Source organism: Chanodichthys erythropterus, chromosome 24, assembly GCF_024489055.1.
Source record: "Chanodichthys erythropterus isolate Z2021 chromosome 24, ASM2448905v1, whole genome shotgun sequence".
Classification (NCBI taxonomy): Eukaryota; Metazoa; Chordata; class Actinopteri; order Cypriniformes; family Xenocyprididae; genus Chanodichthys; species Chanodichthys erythropterus.
In genome coordinates, this window is record NC_090244.1 from 1,655,585 (window position 1) to 1,676,732 (window position 21,148).

The 21,148-nt window shown below is 31.8% G+C and overlaps 2 protein-coding genes across 3 annotated transcripts in view; one reads left to right on the forward strand and one right to left on the reverse strand.

The window, feature by feature from the left end:
* spg11 (SPG11 vesicle trafficking associated, spatacsin) overlaps positions 1–9,441 on the reverse strand; it is a 34,052-nt gene extending 24,611 nt beyond the window's left edge. Inside the window, exons 1-9 of the mRNA XM_067379063.1 lie at positions 9,218–9,441; positions 6,530–6,696; positions 6,228–6,452; positions 5,950–6,136; positions 4,581–4,718; positions 4,127–4,500; positions 2,198–2,343; positions 1,813–1,945; positions 61–216 (exon numbers count right to left, since the gene is read on the reverse strand). Of these exons, the coding sequence (XP_067235164.1) occupies positions 61–216; positions 1,813–1,945; positions 2,198–2,343; positions 4,127–4,500; positions 4,581–4,718; positions 5,950–6,136; positions 6,228–6,452; positions 6,530–6,696; positions 9,218–9,441 (1,750 nt within the window). The remainder of the gene's footprint in view (positions 1–60; positions 217–1,812; positions 1,946–2,197; positions 2,344–4,126; positions 4,501–4,580; positions 4,719–5,949; positions 6,137–6,227; positions 6,453–6,529; positions 6,697–9,217) is intronic.
* A 109-nt stretch (positions 9,442–9,550) lies between these two features.
* On the forward strand, positions 9,551–17,812 carry ciao2a (cytosolic iron-sulfur assembly component 2A). Of its 2 annotated transcripts, XM_067379065.1 has the most exons (6): positions 9,551–9,690; positions 10,518–10,673; positions 11,077–11,241; positions 15,208–15,257; positions 15,570–15,615; positions 16,769–17,811. In XM_067379065.1, exons 2-6 carry the CDS (start codon positions 10,562–10,564, stop codon positions 16,867–16,869), a joined length of 474 nt encoding a protein of 157 aa, XP_067235166.1. In that variant the 5' UTR covers positions 9,551–9,690; positions 10,518–10,561; the 3' UTR covers positions 16,870–17,811. The 2 variants fall into 2 exon arrangements, with proteins under 2 accessions (XP_067235166.1, XP_067235165.1); XM_067379064.1 differs by lacking the exon at positions 9,551–9,690 and having other exon boundaries at positions 10,454–10,673; positions 16,769–17,812.
* The last annotated feature ends 3,336 nt before the right edge of the window (positions 17,813–21,148 follow it).

Here is a 21,148-nt window from a genome sequence, read left to right on the forward strand (position 1 = left end):
CAGCCTGTCAGATTCAGGTTGACGTCACAGAACAAGAGCTCGACTCTCTGCGTGTTTTACCGTGTGCGCTGGTGAGGAGGACTTTGGTTTGCGTGTTGAGGAAGGTTAGCGTGATGCTCAGCAGCTGTTCACAGAACTGTTGACTCTGGGCTTCTGTGTGTGTGTCCCGTATGGCAGACCGCAGCAGATCCAGCGCCGGACACAGAGCCTGAACATCTGAAACACACACTAGTGGTCAGAAGTGTTTTATTGTTCGTGAAAGAGAAGAGCTCACCATGACTGCATTTATTTGATCAAAAATACAGTAAAAATTCAGAAATATTATTATAATTTATAATATCTCTTTTCTATGTGAATAATATGTTAAAATTTAATTTATTCCTGTGATCAAAGCTGAATTTTCAGCATCATTACTCCAGTCTTCAGTGTCACATGATCCTTCAGAAATCATTCTAATATGATGATTTGCTGCTCAAGAAACATTTATGATTATTATCAATGTTGAAAAAAACAAAACATTATATGATTTAACAATTAAAAACAAATAAAAAACTAAATAATAAAATAATCAATTAATTATAAAAAATTTACATTTTAAAATGTTTTTATATATTTTTCAAAATAATTTAAAATGTTATATTTTATTTTTATAATTTCTATTTTATGTTTAAAAGTGAATTTCATTACAGTAAAACAGTAATTGTTTCTGTATTTCAAAATAAAAATACACACACACACGTATATATTTATATATACACTGTATATTATACTGAATATATGATATATATATATATATATATATATATATATATATAAATAAAATTAATCTATAATAATAATATATTTACTAATTAATAACATATGTAGTTGCTAAACTATTTTTATATAGATTAAAATATATTTATTTATATTTGTAAATGAAATTTTATTATTTTTAATATAAAAATAAGAATATTACATTATTATTATATAATATAAATATTATTCCGTATATTATGCTGTATACATGATAAAAATTACATATATAATATGTATTATAATAGATTTAATATAACAGATTAAATAAATTATATATTATTAATCTATAATAATTATATATTTACAATTTAATAACACACACACACACACACACACACATATATATATATATATATATATTTATATTTATATATAAAAAAACGATTTTATATAGATTAAAATATATTTATTTATATAATTGCATTATAGTTAATATAAAACATAATATTATATATAATATTATATTATTATATAATATAAATATTATACTGTATATTATACTGAATATATGATACAAATATTTAATTATTATATAATAGATTTTTTAATGTATAATATTTTATTTAGTCTATTATTAATATATAATTATATATTTACTATTCAATAACACACATACATATATTTTCTAAACTTTTTATATAGAATAAAATATATTTTTTTATGTTTGTAAATATATTTGTATTATTAATAATAATACAATTATAATATAATATATTATATTATAATTATATAATATAAATATTATATTATATAAACACATTTAAATAGATCTGTTACAAGTTTAAAGTTTTTCTTTTGCGTTTTTTCTGATAGAAATGTGACTTGGGCATATTTCATGAGATCATCCCTTGAGGTCATGAGCTAAAAGAGACGCTCTCCAGCTTCACATTTATGAAGTTTCTCCTGCCCTTCAATAACCGTCAGATCTGAGAGAAGACTTCTTAAGAACATTAATTGAGCTGCGGGTGGAGAAGGTCGTTAGCGATCAGAGGATCTCATTAAAGCGGCTCTTACTCCTCAGCTGTGTCTGGGTCGAGACGGCCGGCGTTTGATCGGGCAGAACAAACCCAGACGCGGGGCTCAGGATGTTCTCCTTACTCTTCAGAAAGAAATCGACCGTATCCAGCTGATGGTTCTTGAGGCCGGCCTGAAACGAACATCAGAACATATTCTCATATTCACTGAGAGTAACTGACACTTCAGACACAATGCAGTCAAGTTTGAGTCGAGGGTGTGTGAACCATGACTGAACGGGTTTCTGGGAGTTCAGAAACACTGACACTGATATAGAGAAGGACTTTTGATGCTCAAACAGCAACATTACACACTAAAGACAGATGAACATGTGAAAAAGCATCATAGGTGCTCTGAGTTCACATGACAGTCTCTGAGTTTGTACCTGTAGGGCATGTATGGGTATTGAACAGCGGCCCCAGGCGTTCAAATGGCAGAGCGAGTCGACCGTACCGGCCGTGCCAAAAACCATCAGCCTGTTCAACAGCTCCTCCTGCGTCACACTGAACAGAACCACGGACAGACCCGACGCTAAAACACACATTACAGTCATCATTCAGTAACATGACATTTAATCAGTGTAGCATGATACCATCACAGTATATACCAGCTGAATGACCAGTACACATTTCACATAATCACATGCAAAAAGAATTATATTTTGCATAAAGAAAATTAAGCCATATTAATAAAGTGTTTTTTTTATATATATTACAATACAAAAAAGTCATATAAAGGCAGTACATAATATTAATAATGCTGTAAAAACGCTTAAATAAAAATGCTTGAATAAATGCTAAATTAAATAATGAAATAATTATTTAAATAAATTGTGTAAAATGCTTGTATACATGCAAAGTGCTTTAATAGATAAATAAATGTTTAAATAAATATTTACATAAATGATTGTGTTTAAATAAAAGCTTAAATATTTAAAATAAATGCCTAAATAAATAAATAGATTCTTAAATAAATATTTAAATACTTATTGTAAATGTTAAAATAAATGCTTGAATAAAAAAGCTTGAATAAATGCTAAATTAAATAATGAAATAATTATTTAAATAAATTGTGTAAAATGCTTGTATACATGCAAAGTGCTTTAATAGATAAATAAATGTTTAAATAAATATTTACATAAATGATTGTGTTTAAATAAAAGCTTAAATATTTAAAATAAATGCCTAAATAAATAAATAGATTCTTAAATAAATATTTAAATACTTATTGTAAATGTTAAAATAAATTTTTGAATAAAAAAGCTTGAATAAATGCTAAATTTAATTAATGAAATACTTTTGTTTAAATAAATTCTTAAATGCTTAAGTTAATAAAAATGCTTAAATACATGCAAATTGCTTTAATAGATAAATAAATGTTTAAATAAATATTTACATAAATAATTATGTTTAAATAAAAGCTTAAATATTTAAATAAATGCCTAAATAAATAAATAAATTCTTAAATAAATATTTAAATACTTATTGTAAATGTTAAAATAAATGCTTGAATAAAAAAGCTTGAATAAATGCTAAATTAAATAATGAAATAATTATTTAAATAAATTATTAAATGCGTAATTTTAAATAAAAGCTTAAATATTTAAATAAATGCATGTTTAAATAAATGCCTAAATAAATAAATAAATAAATAAATAAATAAATATTTAAATAAATACTTATTGTATTGTAAGTTAAAATAAATGCTTAAATAAAAAAGCTTGAATAAATAAATAAATCTTAAAATAAAAAAAATGAAAATAAATATAATTATAAACATAATTTAAATAAATTCTTAAATGCACAAGTTAATAAAAATGCTTATATACATACAAGATACTTTAATAGATAATCATTTATATAAATATTTAAACATTTATTTATGTTTAAATAAATATTTAAATAAATGCTTATGTTTAAATAAATGTTTAAATAAATGCTTAATAATATAAGCATAACATATATTATGTTTAAATAAATGCTAAAATAAATAATGAAATAATTATTTAAATAAATTCTTAAATGCATAAATTAATAAAAATGCTTACATAGTGTACATTCAAAATGCTTTAATAAATTAATTAATTTCCATCAGTTTAATGAGACTATTTGGGGGTAAAATGTTCCAGTAAAAATCGATGGTCTTAACATGGGCTTAATTTTCTTGACTTTTGCGTTAAAGTGTAATCTAGCCATGTTCTTTACCATCTAATGAAACTGATGATCAAATTCTAGCCAGTGCATTAGAAATAAACAGGTAATATTTTGCTATGTGTCATAAGGTCAGAGGTCAGATAGCTGTGAACGCGTCTCACCCTTCAGTAACAGACACAGGTGTTCGTCAGCTGACCTCTGGACGGGTACGGCAGGAGCGTCTGACCGCTGGTACGTGACGCTTTGACCTTCCAGATCCCAGTAGGCCAGAACTGTGTTTGCGTTCGCAGGGGACACAAACGTAACCAGCGCGGAGAACTCGGACACGTTCAGCCCTGCTGCCGTGGCTCCCTCCGGCACGTCAAAAGACGTCACGGCGCCCCCTGGCTTCACGGAGGGCTGGGAGAGTTTGGCAGTGGCGGCCGCCCGACGGCACTCGACGTGCGGGAAGTCTTTGTACCAGGGTGACCTGCGTCCCGGCCGGTCCGGGCCTTTAGACCGGCTGTACAGCAACGACAGACGCGCCTCCCATGACCTGAAGACATCGGAAAACGTTGCATTATTGGCAGAAATCGAAAAGAACTACATCAGCGATCTTGTTGATTTATTTAGTACCTGTCCGTTTGAAATGACTTATCCAGTACCGTCAGGCTGTGGGCGGAGCTTGCGAGGCTGTCCTGATCCCATGATTCAGTGGGCCTGAGAAATGGCCGATCAGGGGCAGCGCGACAACACAAGTGATCTGGATACATCCTAAAATCCACAAATAAAACATAAGGAATAGATCTGGAAGATGCAGTTTACTTCATGATATTTAATGACAACAGAAAATAATATAATAACAATAATATAAAGTATACAGAAGTAATTAATTGATATATATATACACACACACAGTACTGTATAATATGAATAGCAGTATTTAATATGCAATTATGCAATATGTAAGCACTATTAAATACTATTATTAATATTATAAAACATATCAGAAAAAAAAATCCACAAAAAAATAAAAAATAAAATAAAAATCCCAATAAGGAATAAATCTGGAAAATATATTGCAGTTTACTTCATGATATTTAACAACAATAGAAAATATAATAATAATAATAATAATAATAAATTATTAAAAAGTATACAGCTGCATAAAAATAAATATAAATATATAATATCTATTATTAATAATAATAAAGATAATTTATTAATAATAAATATAAATTATTATATAAAACAAATGAATACATATATCCATTATATATATATATATTTTTAATTATTATTATTATTATTTATTATTATTATTATTATAATATATATATATATATATATATATATATATATATATATATATATAATTGATTTTTTTATTTATATATTATTAGAAAGCATACAGCTGCAATTAAATGTAATATATATATATATATATATATATATATATATATATATATATATATATATATATATATATATATATATATATATTTTTTGTATATTACTTTTATAAATTATTAATAGCAGTATTTAATTATAATATGTAATAAATAATAATATATTATAATAATAATATAAAGAAGACAGCAGAAATTAAATGTCATTTTATATAAATATATTGAATTCATACATATCCAAGATTATTATTAAGTATATAGTACTGTATAATGTAAATATTAATATTAATATTATTATTATTATTATAAAGCATACAGCTGAAATTAAATGTAATATATATATATATATATATCCAAGATTATTACATTTATAAAATATATTAAGCATATAGTACTGTATAATATTAATATTATCTGTAATTATTAATGACAGTATTTAATATGCAATAATGTAATATATACTAGTATTACATAAATTTATTAATGTAACAATAATCATCTTAGATGGAAAAAAATGTAAAAATTTCACAAAAATATTACAAGTGTCCACTTTCAAACCAAACCAAAAGGAGCTCATTGTGATCACATGTGCGCACCGGAAGTAGTCGTTGAGGTCGACGGCGAGGGCCTGGTTCTGCCGGGTGACGGTCACGGCCGTACTGAGATCCTGCGAGATCTGGAACAGACAGAAGGACGTGACGGCTGGAGAAACGTCTGCTGCGCCGCAGTACGAGGGAAAGTCCAGCGTAGCCATGAGCTTCCCATCAGCGCTGTCGAACACGTCTGACACACACCGTCAAAGAACACACACAGTAATGGAGGTGTTTCCACTCACAATCAGCTGATCTGAGCTAAAACATGTGGTGAAGGATACATGTGAGTCCCGTGCTGAGCAGAAGGAACAGCGTTCCCCGAACGAGCCGCTGATCCACACAGACGTCCTCCGTCGGGAGCGGCTGGAGCCGGCAGCAGGACAGCGAGTCCAGACAGGAGCTCTCGTCCGTCCAGCGCAGCTGCAGCAGGAAACACGTGTTCACCAGCAGCACACAGCGTCCGTCCGCGAAGCTCAGCGGCCGCAGCGTCCTCAGATCACACACGTCTGCGGAGGAAAGGGCTGATGACGATCACAGGAGCAGCGTTAACGTGACCTGTGTGACGGTGTGGTCGTTCACTCACCGGGGTGTTTGTCTTGGACGCAGCGCAGCAACCAATCAGAAGGCCTCTCGCACACGAGCAGCACCTGGTCACGTGGATCCAGCTCATACAGTCTCAGATCGCACTGAGAGTCCAGCAGCAGCAGCTTTGGGCTCACGTCCCGATCCGACAGATCTTCCCACAGGAAACTCAACCGCAAAAACAAATACATTTATATACATATACAAACATACTACGGCTGTTCAACGATGATTGTGATTGTCGTGTACAAAATAAGAGTCTGTGTTTACGTAATATATGTGTGCGTTTTGTGTATAATTCTTATGTGTATATTTAAGAAATATATGCATGTATGTGTAAATATATATATTTATATTTTTATATATTTATATTATATATAAATGCAAATATTTTTAATAGAAATGTAAGATATTTTTCTTAAATATATACATGAATGTATGTTTATTTATATATACAAAATTATACACAAAACACACACACATATTACGTAAACACAGACTCTTATTTTGTACACGATAATCACGGTTATCGTTGAACAGCCCTAAAACATACATATATATATATATATTGTAAAAATGTTGCATTTATTATATATAACATTTCAATTGATTACAGCTGTATGCTTTATTTTATAGTATTATTATTATTATTATTATATTATTTATTTTCTGTTATTTTTAAATTATCATGAATAATTAATGATATTACTAAAATGCTATAAAAACAGCTTCAATTAATATTAGATATTAAATATTACTATTAATAAAAAATACACATTCATATGTATAAGTAATAATAATAATATATAATTATTTTATTCATTAAAAATAATAATAATTATTATTAGCATTTTGTAAAAATAGATATTATAAAATATATTTTTAAACAAGCAAATAAATAAATATTATTGTACTGGTTTTACTTTTATAATTAATGGTAATTATATTGCACATGTTACTATTATAAACATTATTTATATTAATATTATTATACAGTACTGTATATCTTATACATACACACATATATACATATATATATATATATATATATACATAATGAGTATATACAGTAGTCCAAAAGTCCAAATATTTTGTACAATTGTACACATTAAATGTTTCTTGAGCAGCAGATCAGCATATTAGAATGATTTCTGAAGGATCATGTGACACTGAAGACTGGAGTAATGATTCTGAAAATTCAGCTTTGCATCACAGGAATAAATTACATTGTGAAATATATTCAAATAGAAAACAGTTATTTTAAATTGTAATAATATTTCACAATATTACTGTTTTTACTGTATTTTTAATTAAATAAATGTAGCCTTGGTGAGCAGACGAAACTTCTTTTAAAAACATTAAAAATCTTAGTGGTTTGGACTGTACATACATACATAATATATATATATTATATACACTTCAATGGCCTCCAAACGGTTGAAGGTCAAAATTACAGTTTCATTTACAGCTTCAAAGGGCTTTAAACGATCCCAGATGAGGAATAAGGGTCTTATCTAGAGAAACCATCACTCATTTTCTAAAAAATAAATAAATTATATAAGTTTTAACCATAAATGCTCATCTTGAACTAGCTCTCTTCTTCTTCTCTATTAGAATTTCGGCAGTGTAGACACTGTTAAGTGTATTACTGCCCTCCTCAGGTCAAAGTTAGCATATTGTATATGACAATTTAGTTCAAACTTTGACCTCAGGAGGGCACTAATACACTTAACAGTTGCTGCGCCTACTTATACTACGTCCTAAAAGTATGTACTGTTTTTGTAAAGAAAAAGTACATACTTTTGAGTGTGTAGTAGAAGAGTATGCAAGCTTTGGGACATACTTCCTCGTCATAACTGCATCTTTAATGGACGTTCTGTTGCTTAGTTACTCAACCTGTAACTGTTTAAACTACCCTGTCAATCATCTTGTCACAGTTAAAATCCTCCACATTTAATTAAATTTATTTTCCTACCGTTTCGGAGAGAAATGTAGTCGCACGTTGATCTGCTAGTCATTGGTCTTTCATGCAGAGAACTCTCCTCATCTTTGCATTATGATGCATTTAAAAGTTAATGACGGATCTGCACTTCGAATTCTAACCGGAAAAAGTACACCATCCGGGTATCTTTGGAATACTCATGTCAACATACTACGATTTGGGACATACTAATTCTTTTTTCGAATACTATTTAGGACGCATAGTATGCGAATTGGGACGCAGCAACTTGTCTACACTGCCGAAATTCTAATAGAGAAGAAGAAGAAGAGAGCTAGTTCAAGGTGAGCATTTATGGTTAAAACTAATATAATTTATTTATTTTTTAGAAAATGAGTGATGGTTTCTCTAGATAAGACCCTTATTCCTCATCTGGGATCGTTTAGAGCTCTTTGAAGCTGCACTGAAACTGTAATTTTGACCTTCAACCGTTTGGAGTCCATTGAAGTCCACTATAAGGAGAATAATCCTGGAATGTTTTCATCAAAAACCTTCATTTCCTTAATTTCTTTTCGACTGAAGAAAGAAAGACATGAACAGCTTGGATGACATGGGGGGTGAGGAAATTATCAGGAAATTTGAATTTGAAAGTGAACTAATCCTTTAACAGCAATAAAAATTGGAATAATTAAAATAGACATATCCAGGTGCAATGCTACATTTAATATCATCTCTTGCGGACTGACTCACTCATTGCAGGTGTGCTGTAGTGTGTGAGGAGATCTTCTGCTCTCGGACAGGTTCCTCAGCCTCACTTCTCCTGCAGCGCTCACACAGCACAGCACTGACGGGCCTGTGCTCAGCCTGACCGCCGCCGTGTCCTCCACACCTGCACACACACCTGTGTCCGGCAGCAGGTCCACCTGCAGCACGCGCTGAGCGCGCGCATCTGACCGGCTCAACACCTTCAGCATCCCGAACCTGCCCGAACACACCGCTGTCAGATGAGGAAGTCACTCAGCTCAGGTCCGCGAACATACGGGGAATAAAAGACATCCTTCATCTCAGAGGAGGAGCAGAAAACACAAACCAAGAGACGAGCGAGATGAAGAAACAAAGTCCTCAACAAAGAAACTAAAGCGTTTGTTCTAATGTGAAAACATGAGCCTCCATGAGCCAAACAAACCACAGCTGATCATCACATGCTCATCACGTGACAGCAGGTAAACCAATCGAACACAGCACCCGTTTCCTCCTCCACCTCAGATAAAAAATGCTTTTGTAAATTATAAAAAGTAAAATATGTCATACTTAGTCATATTTATTAGATGAAAAGTCATAATTATGACACACTAAATCGAAATTATGACATAAGAAAGTCATAATTTCTACTTTTGTATAATATTAGTAATTTTAACAATTTTAACAATAATTATTATTTTGTATGATAAAAATAATGCTTTTGAAAAACATAATTATGACATAAAATGTAAAATATGTCATACTAAGTCATATTTATGAGATGAAAAGTCGAAATTATAACATAATAAATCGAAATTACGACACACTAAATCGATATTATCAGAGCCGTTGAAATTTTAATTTAACGTATTTAACGGCTCTGGAAAATATGACATAAAACGTCATAAGAAAGTCACAATTTTTACTTTTGTATATTAGTAATTTTAACATAATTATTATTATTTTGTATAATAATAAAAATGCCCAGAATAAATAAAAATCGAAGTTAATATCAATTTAATATCAATTTTTTTTTTTCAGACATGCGCAATAACAGTACTTTTGAATAGCTTATGTTTTGGATGTTAATATAAAATATTTATATTTATACCTAACTTTTTTTAGATCGATTTGGCAGTTTGGCTTTTTACGAATATTTTTAGTATTTTCGTCAAGAAAAATACAAATAAAAGATCACATCAATTTTAATATCAAATAAACTTTTCCAAACCATTTACTAACGGTTTTATGTTCGTGTTTCTCTGCTCGGCCGTTGATCGCTCTGGTCTGCGTGAACGCGGAAGAGCAGAAGCGCGTGACCGCTTAAGCAATGGCGATGGACCGGACCGGATCATGGAGCTTGTGTCTGGACTGCTGAGCCGAGTCCGGCTTCTGACGGGACTTTCTGAGCTGACGAATGACAAGAGAAACAAGAAGATGGAGGAAAAAGCGCTGGAGGTGTACGGTGAGTCACGATGACCTTAACAAAGGCGTTTCACGGTACAGTGATGGTGTCAAATGGTACATTTTATATATATTTAGCCATGGAATTAAATAATTACCATATTAATATAACATATAACACATATCTGTCACTAAATAGGTGTTACCATGGTACATATCCACTATAAAAAGAAGGTTTTACCATGGTACTGAAATTATCGTGTATTTGTATATCATGGTAAACATTACCATATTATTTATAAATGGTACCATCATATTACTATAGTACATGTCCAAAATAAAAAGAAAACAATGTATTACCATGGTACAGTACCAAAGTTATGAAATATGGCATTTTGATGGAAACCAAGGTGAATGTTATATGTTTTCACAGATATTTCCTTGTTTAAATGATGTTTTCACAGATGTGATCCGGACGATTCGGGATCCGGAGAAGCCCAACACTCTGGAGGAGCTGGACGTCGTGACGGAGAAGTGTGTGGAGGTGCAGGAGCTCGGGGACGATGAGTATCTGATCATCATCAAGTTCTCTCCCACCGTACCGCACTGCTCTCTGGCCACTCTGATAGGTGTGTGTGTGTGTGTGTGTGTGTGTGTGTGTGTGTGTGTGTGTGTGTGTGTGTGTGTGTTAGATGATAAGGACAAACAGTCACTTGACCTCAAACGTACATCACTGCACCTCACAGATAACAGTACAGACAATGCAGAAAACATGTGCCATATCTTTTGTTGACAACGTCCAAATCACTCTCCACTGCATCGCAATCATTTTTGGAAATACAGATAATCATTATAAACTATAAAGCGTTTAAACTTTTATTTATGTTCACTCACAATACCACCAAAACGTTACAAATCTTTTGTTTCGAATCAGTGGTTCAGAGCGTGAATCTATTGAAAAACTATTGAAATTTTGAAACATTTCGAAACACTTGTGACGTAACGAAGCCTCGTTTACTGAAATCGCGTGACTTTGGCGCTCCGAACCACGGATTCGAAACAAAAGATTCGTAAAGCTTCATGAAGCAGTGTTTTGAAATCGTCCATCACTAGATATTGTTGAATAAAGTCGTTATTTTGGTTTTTTGGTGCACAAAAAGTATTCTCGTCACTTTATAATATTAAGTAGGGCTGGGTATTGACACAATTTTCACGATTCGATTACTATTCACATGCTTGCGATTCGATTACGATTTCGATATCGATTATTTTGGATGTATTATAGCAGTTACAGTACATGGTAAATTTTTTCGAGGAAAAAAATCTCTCAACTGATGCTGTAATGTAATGGGGCGTTCACACCAGACGCGACTTGCGTGAATAAACCACGCTATTCGTGAGTAGTTGGACTCTTGAACATTTTGAGTTTACTCGCTTCATTCGCACATGAAATTCACTTCACAACAGACACAAATTTGCGTCCTGAGAGGTGCTCTCTTCCACTTCTTTCTGCACACTTCCTCTGAATAAACACAACTCGTCAGCAGGAAAGTAGTTGTAAAATATGGTGAATAAGCTCAATTTGTCGGCTTTAGCTAGCTTGTAGTCTCAATATGTATAATATATATCTCAAATTGAGTAAAGCGCGTTTCTTACAACTTACCAGATTGTCCGACCTCATCATTCACTTTTCAGATTTTTCAACTTGTGCGATTCGTGCGAATTACGCACGTCAAACATCCGAAACGCTCAATTCACGCAAATCGCGTCTTTTGCGCCGCAGGATGCCTATTCGCGTCTTTGCATTGACTTAACGTGTAAATCACTTGCACTTAACGCTTCATTAGCTTAACGCACCATGAGTCAGCTGGTACTACTATAATAATATTGAAGGTTAAATTAACTTATTTATATACAAACACTTAAATTATGTTTTTATTATAAATAAAGTTTAGAATTACATAATTGTATTTCTACTCCAATTCGTTTTTTTTAAATATAAACATTTAAATCGCGGCTGTCATAACTGATTTATTCAAACATGCATTAAATATTGAAGAATAATAATGAATATGTAACGGTGCATAGCTATATTTATCAGAATGTTGCTTTCTAGAGTCACTTTTCTAGCTGACTAATGAGTTTATGGTCACTGAATATGTTTTTCTGAGGTAAATGTGACGTCACGTGACATTGAAGCTGTTTTATTGACGTCTTTCCGAGGTTGAAGCACTGATTGAGCGATTACACGAGACATAATACAGATTTCAGTAAGTTGTACTGTATATTTTAACATACCTTCAGATGTTCATGTTTATTTCGCTGTAACTGGTATTAAAGCGGAGGAGAGGATGATCACATGCTTCTCTTTAACTGAGGCGCTAAAGCGATCTGTCACGCCACATTAAACAGCGCCAAAACGGTATTTATTTTTTTAATCTCATAATAAGATGGACGTCATTTGAAATCTGAGACTTTGCTTCATATCAAAAGTAACAAAAGATTATTGTGATTTATTGGATGGGAGGCGCTACATATTCTGATCATTCATCAACTGAAAACAGACTAGACTAATCGATTCTTGGGATTTAAGAATCGATATCAGTTCGTAAAAATGAGAATCGATTAAAATCGAGAAATCAGTATTTTTCACCCAGCCCTAGTATTAAGGTTGAACCACTGCAGTCACATGATTGTTTTAAATGTGGCCTTAGTAGCTTTCTGGGCATTGAAAGTGTTAATTATCTTGCTGTCAACGCAGGCCTCTCTGAGCCATTGGATTTTATCAAAAATATCTTAATTTGTGAACTAATCCTTTAAGGTCCATGTAAACGCCTCAACTGTCTTAACGAACGAGTCGTTGAATCATTTAGTCAAACAATTCGTTCTAAATGGCTGATTCATTCAGGGACAAAGCAAGTAGTCGTTGAATCATTCATTAGACCAATTTGTTCAAAAACGCAGATTCATCCACGTGATGTAAAAGAAGATGTCTTCCATTGCTCCTGTCGCTGGTTCACCACTGTTCCTTCCTTGGAGCACTTTTGATAGACACTGACCACTGCAGGATGAAGAATTCCCACTAAAAATGAACACGATTCATGCGTTTTGAAGCTCTAATAGTGTTTGATGTTACAGAATAGTTGGTTTTGAAGCTCTAACGATCTGATTAATGTGACGATCTGCTCAGTGTCAAGAGCAGCTTGACTGTCTGAATGTTAACAGAGTTTCTAGTAGTGAACCTTATCAATAAATAATTGTACTTATTAATAATTTCAAGCCACAGCATGCGATAGTGGGTCAATCTCACAGGGGCATATTTCACTTCAAAATCAAAAGACAAATCGGAAATTATGTTTTGCATTAGCAAAATTACTTAATTATTAATTATCAAATAATGTAAATAATCACACACATTATATATATATATATATATATATATATATATATATATATATATATATATATATATATATATATATATATATATATATATATATATATATATATATAAGCTATTCAATAAAATTATTTTTTTAAATATTTATTTAAATTGTCATAAAATGTGTATATATGTCATAAAATGCATTAATAAATACATATAAAATGTAACAAATTAAATAATAATAATTTATATTAACTGTTATGTATATATTTTAATAATATAAATGTAAATAATAATATAAAATAATACAATTTTTAAAATAATAAAAATATTAAAATAATATACAATTGTTTTTATTTTTATTTATATATATGTATATGTATATATATATATATAATATATACACACACACACACACACATAAAAACTATTCAATAAAATTATTTTTAATATTTATTTAAATTGTCATCAAATGCATTAAATACATAAATACAATAAATAATAATAATATATATAAATTGTAATGTATATATTTTAATAATATAAATGTAAATAATATAAAATAATAATGAAATATAAACATATATATATATATATATATATATATATATATATATATATATATATATATATATATTTTTTTTTTTTTTTTAAATATAACAAATGGCAAATGACACATGCATCAAAAATAAATTAAACTAAATAAACATTCAAATTAAATAATTATTTTATAGAATATCATCATTGAAAAAATAATTTTCAATCTGGAAATGTTTATCATCCATTGACAAAGGGTTTCAGTTTTGATGATTTCCACACAGTGTTACACAAACCATGTAATCTTTTCCCTTGTTTAGTTTGTTTTTTGGCGACGAATCTGTGGCAAAATGCCATGAAATAGATTTGAACACACAGCGTTTGTGTTCTGGTCTTAGTGAAACTCTTTTATAATTTCTTGAGATCAAGATTAGACTTGAGCTGCACTTGATGTTTGTTTCCTCGAGTCGATATGTGGAGAGTTTAATTAACCCCTATCGGTCACACAGACTTGTAAATACCCCTCATTATCCGTGTTTCACCTCGACCGGTTGATCTCAGGAGACCCGCTCTAGCGCTCCGCACAGGAAGGGCTTTGATGAGGTCGACCGACTGAATCACAATGAACAGCTAATTAAACTCACTTTGGCACCTGTTCTTCCTCTTCCTGCAGGTCTGTGCCTACAAGTCAAGCTTCAGCGCTGCCTGCCGTTCAAACACAAGGTGCGTCCTCATCATTAAAGCTCAGCGTTATTACTGCTTCCTGAAAGAGGGAGAAACACTTTGATTCCCTGGATGTGGATGTTGTATTTTTAGGAGTGTGGAAATGGGAACGAATGGGAAGAGTAAACAATCTCCTCGTGCCGTGTAGGTTTTTAATGAGATGTCACGTTGATGAAAGGCCGTTAAATGAAAGCGACAGCGACGGCCATTGTTGTTAGCCCTTTCTGTTTCTGTGATGCTTCGTGTTTCTGATGTCCTGTTCTTTTCTGCTGCCTCTGATCGTATTTTCTCTCTGGCTTTATTCCCTTCCAGCTGGAGATTTACATAACTGAGGGAACGCACTCGACCGAGGAGGATAGTGAGTGTTCATTACAACAATTTCTGCCTTTTTAAAAGCCGCTGGAATGACTTTCACACGACCCTGAGGCCCAAATATCCACGAACACAAGATAACAAGCTTGTTAGATGTGCACTTCACACTTCATTAACAAAGCTCTCATTAAATTTTAATTCGGTAATTTTTTGTTTACAGTAATAATATGTATATACGTGTGTGTGTGTGTGTGTGTATATACAATTGTTTATAGATACACACACATATATAATGCATTTTATGGTTTTATTAAATTTATTTAAATAAATAAATGCATGATTTTATTTAATAATTTTAAAAAATAAGTTGAATTAAATAATCATATATATTCAAAATTAATTGTTTCATTTTTAATTTAAATTGTCAAAGTGTGTGTGTGTCTGTGTAATGACTTATTTTTTATAACATGCATTAAATATTTGTAAAAATTTATGGAAATTAAACAACAAATAATATATAATTTTTAATTTATATATTTTTATAATAAATAATAATTATTTTAATATATATGTATATATGTATTTTATGAAAAATTAAATATATGATTTTATTTAATAACTGTAGTTATTAAAATAAGTTTTTATTAAATAGCCATATATATATATATATATATATATATTAGAATACATTTATTTTCACAAAATGTATAAAATATATTGTTTTGTTCATAAATACACATATAATGCATTTGTTAAAATTATTGCACTTATTAAAAATAAGTTAAATAATCATACAATTGTTCAATAAAATTGTTTGTTTATATTTACATTTTCATACAAATTGTCATAAAATGTGTGTAATAACTTATTGTTCATAAAATGCATTTTCAAATACTTATAAAAATGTATGAAAATTTAAATGTTAAATAATATATAATTATTTAGTTATATATTTTTATAATATATATTATATAAAAATAATTTTAATTCATATATTTTATTTTTTTTAAAGGTTAAAACAAACTCTTCGATTAATTGTACAGTGGCGTTTGATTACTGGTCCTTATCTCGAAATATTCCTCAAATCTCGTGTTTGTTTGCCTGATCTGCTGCACACGTACGGCCCGTCGTCCAGCGGGAGATTGTATCTGTGCGTGATGGAGTCGTTGTGTCTCTGAACTGGTTTTCCTGTGTCTCAGTTAACAAACAGATCAACGATAAGGAGCGCGTGGCGGCCGCCATGGAGAACCCCAACCTGCGTGAGATCGTGGAGCAGTGCGTTACTGAACCAGACGACTGAGTTCGGCTCACACCCCACCGTCTACACGTGTTTGCTTTCTCAAACGGGCTGGAAGGATAATATCTGATGAAACTGAAGCCAAGCTGTCGATGCGTAGCGCTCGTCTTCATAACAGCCGCACAGCAGGACTTTTGCAGATGCCGAGAAGCTGTCTGGATGAAGGATGAAGGTCTCTGTCCTTTCCGCCTGCTTCCCGTTTGTTTTGATTCATTGAAGAACAACATTCCTCAAGCTGAGAGACAAAACAGCAACTTCCTGTTAAACTTCCTGGGTAAACAACCAAAATATTGCATCAGATCACAAAAGAACACCTTTAAAGGATAGTTCACTAACTCTCATGTCCCCAAACATCTGACTTTTTGTGTTTGTGCAACTGCTTCCATAGAGTCAGAGTGGATTGTAATATAAACTGCTGAAAAATGCAGAAAAACACTATAAAAATGATCATTTATGAGCAAAAACAGTTGTTGTGTTCGTCACACAAAGCTCCAGAAGACTTGATGTTTTATGGCACTTTTGGAGGTCATCATCATCTGTCCTCGTTCTCTTTCATTGTGTGGTGAAGAGCAGCTCAGACTTTCTGCCGAATATCACAGAAGTCATATGGGTTTAAAACCACATGAGAGTCAGTAAATGATGACAAATTTAAACGTTTGGGGAAACTAAAGCAAATTTCGACTAGTTTTTAAAGATTTTTTTTTTTGTGATGGACAATAATGAGTTTGTAAATAATTCGATTTTGTAAGGGAAAAAGTCTATATTTGTAGAATTCAGGATCTTACAAATAAAACCCTTCTCGGAGAAGTGACGTGAGGAGCTTGTTTTTAGGTATATATGTTTCCCACACTCATGGAAAACATGTTTTATAGGCCTGGAGAAGTCATTGAAGTTAATGAAATCTTTGATTTGTGTAGTGAATATAATTTAATTTCGAATTTGCTAGAAATTAATTTTCATGTGAGTGAAATATCTATAAATTATTACAAGTTAATTGAATTATTATTATTAATATTATTATTATTATTATTATTAATTTATTTCATACTAAATAAATTATACATGTATATTTTAATTTATAAAATTTAAAACATTTAAATATTAATAATAAGCTAATTCATACAAAATAAATGTACTTATATTTAAATTAAAGATTTTTTAAAATATTAAATCAATAATTTAAGTCATACTAAATGTATAAAATGTATATTCAAATAAAAGTCAAATTTAAACATTAAATAATAATAATCTAATTCATGCTAAATAATAAAGGTATATTTTAAATAAAAAAATGTTTTAAATATTAAATAATAATCTAATTCATACTAAATAATAAATATGCTTATATTTAAATTAAATAATTTTTAAAAAATGAAAGAATTAATAATCTGTCATACTAAATGTATAAAATTAAAAAATGTAAAACATTTAAATATTAAATATTAATAATAATCTAATTCATACTAAATGTATAAAATGTATAGCCTAATTAAATATAAAATTTAAAAATAATAATAATAATAATAATAATCTAATTCATATAAAATAATTTAAAAAAAAAAAAATTTATATAATTATCTTTAATAAAAAGAATAATAATTAGATCATTATTTTGCCCAGAAGGTCTTGATCTTTATATTTTCCCAGCTGTTGTGGATGCTGTTATGACAGAAGATGCCAAACGGTGGCGCTCAGCATCCTCGCACCATCAGCTTCAGCTGTGCACATCGACGGGAGACAGTCTGACATGATCCGTTTGAGCGCCTCGACACAACACAACACACACTCCATCAGACACCATCTGACAGGGTTCATTTGTACATCGATTCACACAGATTTACTTTACATTGCAGGCTGAAAAGCTCTTTTTAAAAACATTTTACGTAACCAGACGGGTCACTTCAGAACAAAGTCTTCTTTACGATGATAATAAAACATTAAAAGTTAGATAAATTCCTCTGGACATGTGACTGACTGCGGCTTTGAGATCTCAAGTCAAGCATCAAGTATTCACCAGACGTCAGCCGTCACAAAATCAAGGCCGTTTTAATGAAGGCGTCAAATGAACATAAACGCAGATAATGAAGTTACTTATGAGTATAAATAACTCTGAGAAATGAGTGATTAAGACTGCCGGAACAATCCATTTCCTCGCATATTTATTTAAAAGCTCTTGCTAAACAATGTTAATTGGTTTACAGTGTGAATACTGATTGTGTTTATTGATTGTTGGCAGTCTCCTGTTAGAGACGCATCAAGCTAATAGCTTCTAATTTACAGAAGGTGCTTACGTTCACAGAAAGATCATCAATAACGTTAATTTCTAGGTCTTTTTCTGTGGAAACACTAAATTGTTTCGGTGCTTCTAGTTAGCCACTTGTCAATATTAAAGAGTCCATATTATGCTCTTTTACAGTCTTGATGTTGTTTTTGTGCTCTACTAGAACAGGTTCATTATTTTCCTCATATTCTCCATTGTTGCAGCTCCTCTCTTCCCAATCTGTCAGTAACGCTCTGTTTAGTTCCTGTCTCTAAGAAGCCCCTCCTTCTGAAAAGCACAATGTGCTCTGATTGGTCGGCTGGAGCAGTGTGTTGTGATTGGTGTTTGGGAAATGTCCTGTTCCTTACCATAACTGCCAGTTTCAACACACTACTAACTAACTCAACCAGGCCCCGCCCCTTTATTATGCATATGAATTATTTAAATGAGGAATATTGTGAAGAAAACTCAAGACTACAATGGAGGCGTTTCAGAGAGTTCAGAAACACTGAGAATAAATCATTTTTACAGTCTTTTACAAACCTGATTCCAAAAAAGTTGGGACACTGTACAAATTGTGAATAAAAACAGAATGCAATGATGTGGAAGTTTCAAATTTCAATATTTTATTCAGAATACATCATAGATGACATATCAAATGTTTAAACTGAAAAAATGTATCATTTTAAGGGAAAAAGAAGTTGATTTTAAATTTCATGGCATCAACACATCTCAAAAAAGTTGGGACAAGGCCATGTTTACCACTGTGTGGCTTCCCCTCTTCTTTTTATAACAGTCTGCAAACGTCTGGGGACTGAGGAGACAAGTTGCTCAAGTTTAGGAATAGGAATGTTGTCCCATTCTTGTCTAATACAGGCTTCTAGTTTCTCAACTGTCTTAGGTCTTCTTTGTCGCATCTTCCTCTTTATGATGCACCAAATGTTTTCTATGGGTGAAAGATCTGGACTGCAGGCTGGCCATTTCAGTACCCGGATCCTCCTCATACGCAGCCATGATGTTGTAATTGATGCAGTATGTGGTCTGGCATTGTCATGTTGGAAAATGCAAGGTCTTCCCTGAAAGAGACGACGTCTGGATGGGAGCATATGTTCTTCTAGAACTTGGATATACCTTTCAGCATTGATGGTGCCTTTCCAGATGTGTAAGCTGCCCATGCCACACGCACTCATGCAACCCCATACCATCAGAGATGCAGGCTTCTGAACTGAGTGCTGATAACAACTTGGGTTGTCCTTGTCGTCTTTAGTCCGGATGACATGGCGTCCCAGTTTTCCAAAAAGAACTTCAAATTTTGATTTGTCTGACCACAGAACAGTTTTCCACTTTGCCACAGTCCATTTTAAATGAGCCTTGGCCCAGAGAAAACGCCTGCGCTTCTGGATCATGGCTTCTTTTTTGACCTATAGAGTTTTAGCCAGCAACGGCAAATGGCACGGTGGATTGTGTTCACCGACAATGTTTTCTGGAAGTATTCCTGAGCCCATGTTGTGATTCCCATTACAGTAGCATTCCTGTATGTGATGCAGTGCCGTCTAAGGGCCCGAAGATCACGGGCATCCAGTATGGTTTTCCGGCCTTGACCCTTACACACAGAGATTGTTCCAGATTCTCTGAATCTTTGGATGATATTATGCACTGTAGATGATGATAACTTCAAACTCTTTGCAATTTTTCTCTGAGAAACTCCGTTCTGATATTGCTCCACTATTTTTGGCCGCAGCATTGGGGGAATTGGTGATCCTCTGCCCATCTTGACTTCTGAGAGACACTGCCACTCTGAGAGGCTCTTTTTATACCCAATCATGTTGCCAGTTGACCTAATAAGTTGCAAATTGGTCCTCCAGCTGTTCCTTATATGTACATTTAACTTTTCCGGCCTCTTATTGCTACCTGTCCCAACTTTTTTGGAATCGGGGTGTACATTTTGTGAATACTGAAACGTTTGAAAATGTTATGAAAAAATGAAAAAATAAGTTGTTTCCTTCATAGATGTTCTACTTT